Below are 3,811 nucleotides of genomic sequence, written 5' to 3'. Positions count from 1 at the left end.
AAAACCCTCACAACAAGTATGTCACAGTTCCTGATAACTGGTTATGTACCCACTGTGGGAACAATGGGCACTTCAAAGAAAATTGCCAGGCCAGGGCTCAATCTGTTCAGAAAAACAAAGTGTTTACTGACAAAGTGACTACTAACATGGGACCAGGTACAGCTCGCAAGAAACCAATGTTGCGTGTATGGACTAGAAAAGCCCTTATCCATCCGTTTTATCATAACAAGGGACCCAAACTAGTTTGGGTTCCTAAATCTAACCCATAATTTAGATGTGCAGGGAACAGTGGGAGGAAGCAGACTGCAATGGATCATGGACAGTAGATGCTCAAAGCACATGACTAGAAATACCATAGATTTTCTCTCACTGAAAGCCTACAAGGAAGGGATGTACCCTTTGGAAAATGGACAGAAGGGGTATATTCTAGGTATAGGGAAGAAAATAAGGTAGAAGTTTGTGTCTAAGCTGGTGATATGAGCTGCTTGATGCGGTTGATAATGATTCGAAGACTTGGCATAAAGTATTGGGGGATACAAGTTTCTCAGTTCTAGATATATTGATGAAGAAGGGCCTGGTCCATGGTCTGTCAAATTCAAAGTTCAATGAACACGGAGCATGCAATTCCTATGGGAATACTGAGCAGGAGTGAAAAGAGTTGCATGATCAGACCTCTCCTAAACAAAACCCCCTATGAGTTGCTAACTGGAAGGAAACTCAAGCTGACTCATCTAAGAACATTTGAGTACAAATGTTATGTTCTCAACAATGGAAAGGATCAGCCTGGTAAATTTGATGCCAAGAGTGATGAAGGAATCTTTCTAGGATATTCCTCTTAAAGCAAAGGCTACAAAGCTACAACAAAAGGATACAATGTGTGGAAGAAAGTGGTCATAAGCTATTCAACAAGACTCTCTCTTCTAACAAAGGAGGAAACAGTGATGATCAAGATAATGAACTATTTTTAGCTCATGGGGAAGTATCTGATGTTTCAAATGGCAAGGCTGATATGATGAGTAAGATGAAGGAGATAGGTGAAGACAATGCAATGTCTTATTTCACTTCTCAAGAGGAACCTGATACTTCAATTACTACCACTGAAGCTGAAGAAAGAGTTGGAGATGCAGTGTAAGGCACTCCTCAAGTAACAGAACAAAGAGTGCAGGAAAATCCACTTAACTTAATCAGTTCCTCTACCAAACAAACTTCAGTCCCAAATTGGGAACACAAAAGCTCTGATCCAGTTGATAATATAATCATCCCCCTTGGTTCTGGAGTTCAAAAAAGATCAAAAACCAGAAATTCCCTAGCCCTCTCAGTATTTCTATCACAAATAGAACCCAAAAATATCAAGGAAGCATTGAAGGATGCAGACTGGATTACTGAAATGCAAGAGGAACTACATCAATTTAAAAGAAATAAGGTATGGCACCTGGTACCTAGACCCTCAGACAGAACCATCATAGGGACCAGGTGGGTATTCAGGAATGAGCTGGATGAACATGGAAATACTACAAGGAACAAAGTAAGGCTCGTTGTCCAAGGATACAATCAGGAGGAAGGGATCGATTATGATGAGACTTTTGCCCCAGTAGCTCGCATGGAAACTATTAGGATCCACATTGCCTTTTCTTCACATATGGAATTCACCCTATTCCAAATGGATGTGAAGAGTGCCTTCCTGAATGGTTTTCTCAAGGAAGAAGTCTATATCAAGCTACCTCCAGGTTTTTGAATGTCATGTACATCCTGAACATGTATTCAAATTGGATAAGGAACTATACGTATTGAAGCATGCCCCTAGAGCCTGGTACGAGACACTATCCAAGTTTCTCTTGAAAAATGGCTTCACAAGAGGAAACATTGACAATGCATTGTCTTTGAAGAAACGGGAAAGGAACCTGCTCATTGATCAAATTTATGTGGATGACATCATAGTTGGATCCATAGCTAACTCATTATGTAAAGAATTTGCAAAACTCATGGGAAGTGAGTTTGAAATGAGTATGATGGGGGAACTGAATGTCTTCTTGGGTCTTCAAGTGAAGCAGGCCATAAAGAGAATGTGTATCAGTCAGCAGAAATGCATCAAAGAACTCTTGAAAAGGTTTGATATGGAAGTATGGGAATCATTGGATCTCTACTCTACCTTACTACCAGCAGGCCAGACATTGTATTCAGTATGGGATTATGTGCAAGGCTCCAATCAAATTCTAAGGAATCTCATCTGAAGGCAGCTAAGAGAATTCTGAGATATTTAAAGGGCACACAGAACCTGGTTCTACACTATCCTTCAGGGGACAATTTCAACCTTATTGGTTATGCTGACGTTGATTATGCAGGCTATCTGGTGGATAGGAAAAGCACATCTGGAATGGCTCATTTCCTTGGATCATGTTTTATCTCATGGGGTACAAGGAAACAAAACTCAGTAGCTCTCTCAACAGCTGAAGTAGAATATGTTGCAGCTGCCTCGTGATGTGCTCATTCTCTGTGGATCAAGCAACAATCGGAAGTTTTTGGTGTATACACTGATTGTGTATCGCTTCTATGTGACAACACCAGTGCTCTCAACATGGCAAAGAAGCCGATTCAACACAAGAAAACCAAGCACATTGATGTCATACACCATTTTCTCAGGGACAATGTGGAAAACAGTCTTATTTGTATAAGATTTTGTTGCACAGATGATCAAATTGCAGATATCTTCAATAATGCTCTGATCAAGGAACACTTTGAGAAACAAGATGGCACTGGGATTACTTAAACCTAATTGAGAACTCGGTTCTGCTGACATGACTGTGATAGTCACAATAAGGTAAAATTGGCTAAAGTATTTTCTGACTAGGCCTAACTCACATCTATACCGTTGCAGGTAAACACGCATGATTATCATAGAAGCTAAAGGTACAGTGTTGAACTTCGGGGGAAAGCTGCAAAAACCTTTTTTACAAAAACAGGACAGGAACCTGGTTCCTGCACCATAGGTTACTAGTAGTGTGTTTTTCGCATGCTTGTTCAAAAAAAAGGATAGAAAAATTAATTCAACGGCCACATCATCCGACTTTTCAGACCAGCAGTTCTAAACCATTGTCTCCCTTTGCATCTTTTTAATTTTTCCTTCAGAATCCTCTACCACTTCTCTCACCATGGCCAACGAATAATCGTCTTTTTCTCTTGCCATCAACATCACTCCCACATCTCCTCCTCCCTTAACACCATCATCAGAAACCCACTTCTTCATTATCCCTGATACTACTGTACCCATACCGATTTCCTCCTCATCTCCAGTCACCTCTATTTATCCATCAAACCCTATCTCACTTCCATGTGTTGCAAACCCTACTTCTCCTCTATTCCTAAATCTTAGGGGGAAGAAACTCCATTCTTAGGGGATGAAAGGACTCTGGTGCTTTTTGAGTCTCCGGTTCATGACACTATCACACAAGAACCTGTTGAAGAACCTGATTCTCTTTTAGTTGAAACAAACCAGGTGGTTGTAAAAGAAAGAGGCTTTTATGTCTGTCTTGTAGAAGAGTAAGCAGAGTATTAAGAAAAGGAAGAAGAGGTTGATAAAATAGGGGGGAAGTTGTGGCTGATAAACACATTCCAGTGGTTGAGGTTGATAAAGATGTTGTGGAGGAACCTAGTTCCTTAGTAAAAAGATCTACAAAAGTTTGTGGTTGAGAAAGATTTGTTTTGAAAAGTGCCATTGTGGCTGTTGCAAGCAGGAATGGGAAGTTTGTTGAAATGTCTAGAAAACAAAAGTAGGAAACTGTGGGAGGACCTGGTTCAATAAAGACCTCTCCAA

General features: G+C 40.4%; 1 protein-coding gene across 1 annotated transcript; it reads left to right on the top strand.

The window, feature by feature from the left end:
• The first annotated feature begins 2,122 nt into the window (after positions 1–2,122).
• LOC107811363 (secreted RxLR effector protein 161-like) lies at positions 2,123–2,479 on the top strand. The gene has a single exon (XM_016636278.1). The coding sequence runs from the start codon at positions 2,123–2,125 to the stop codon at positions 2,477–2,479; it is 357 nt and encodes a 118-aa protein (XP_016491764.1).
• Positions 2,480–3,811: the final 1,332 nt, after the last annotated feature.

The sequence above is a fragment of the Nicotiana tabacum genome, chromosome 8 (genome assembly GCF_000715075.1).
Source record: "Nicotiana tabacum cultivar K326 chromosome 8, ASM71507v2, whole genome shotgun sequence".
Classification (NCBI taxonomy): domain Eukaryota; kingdom Viridiplantae; phylum Streptophyta; class Magnoliopsida; order Solanales; family Solanaceae; genus Nicotiana; species Nicotiana tabacum.
The sequence above is the reverse complement of the archived record's forward strand: the minus strand, read 5'-3'. Positions and strand labels throughout refer to the sequence as shown.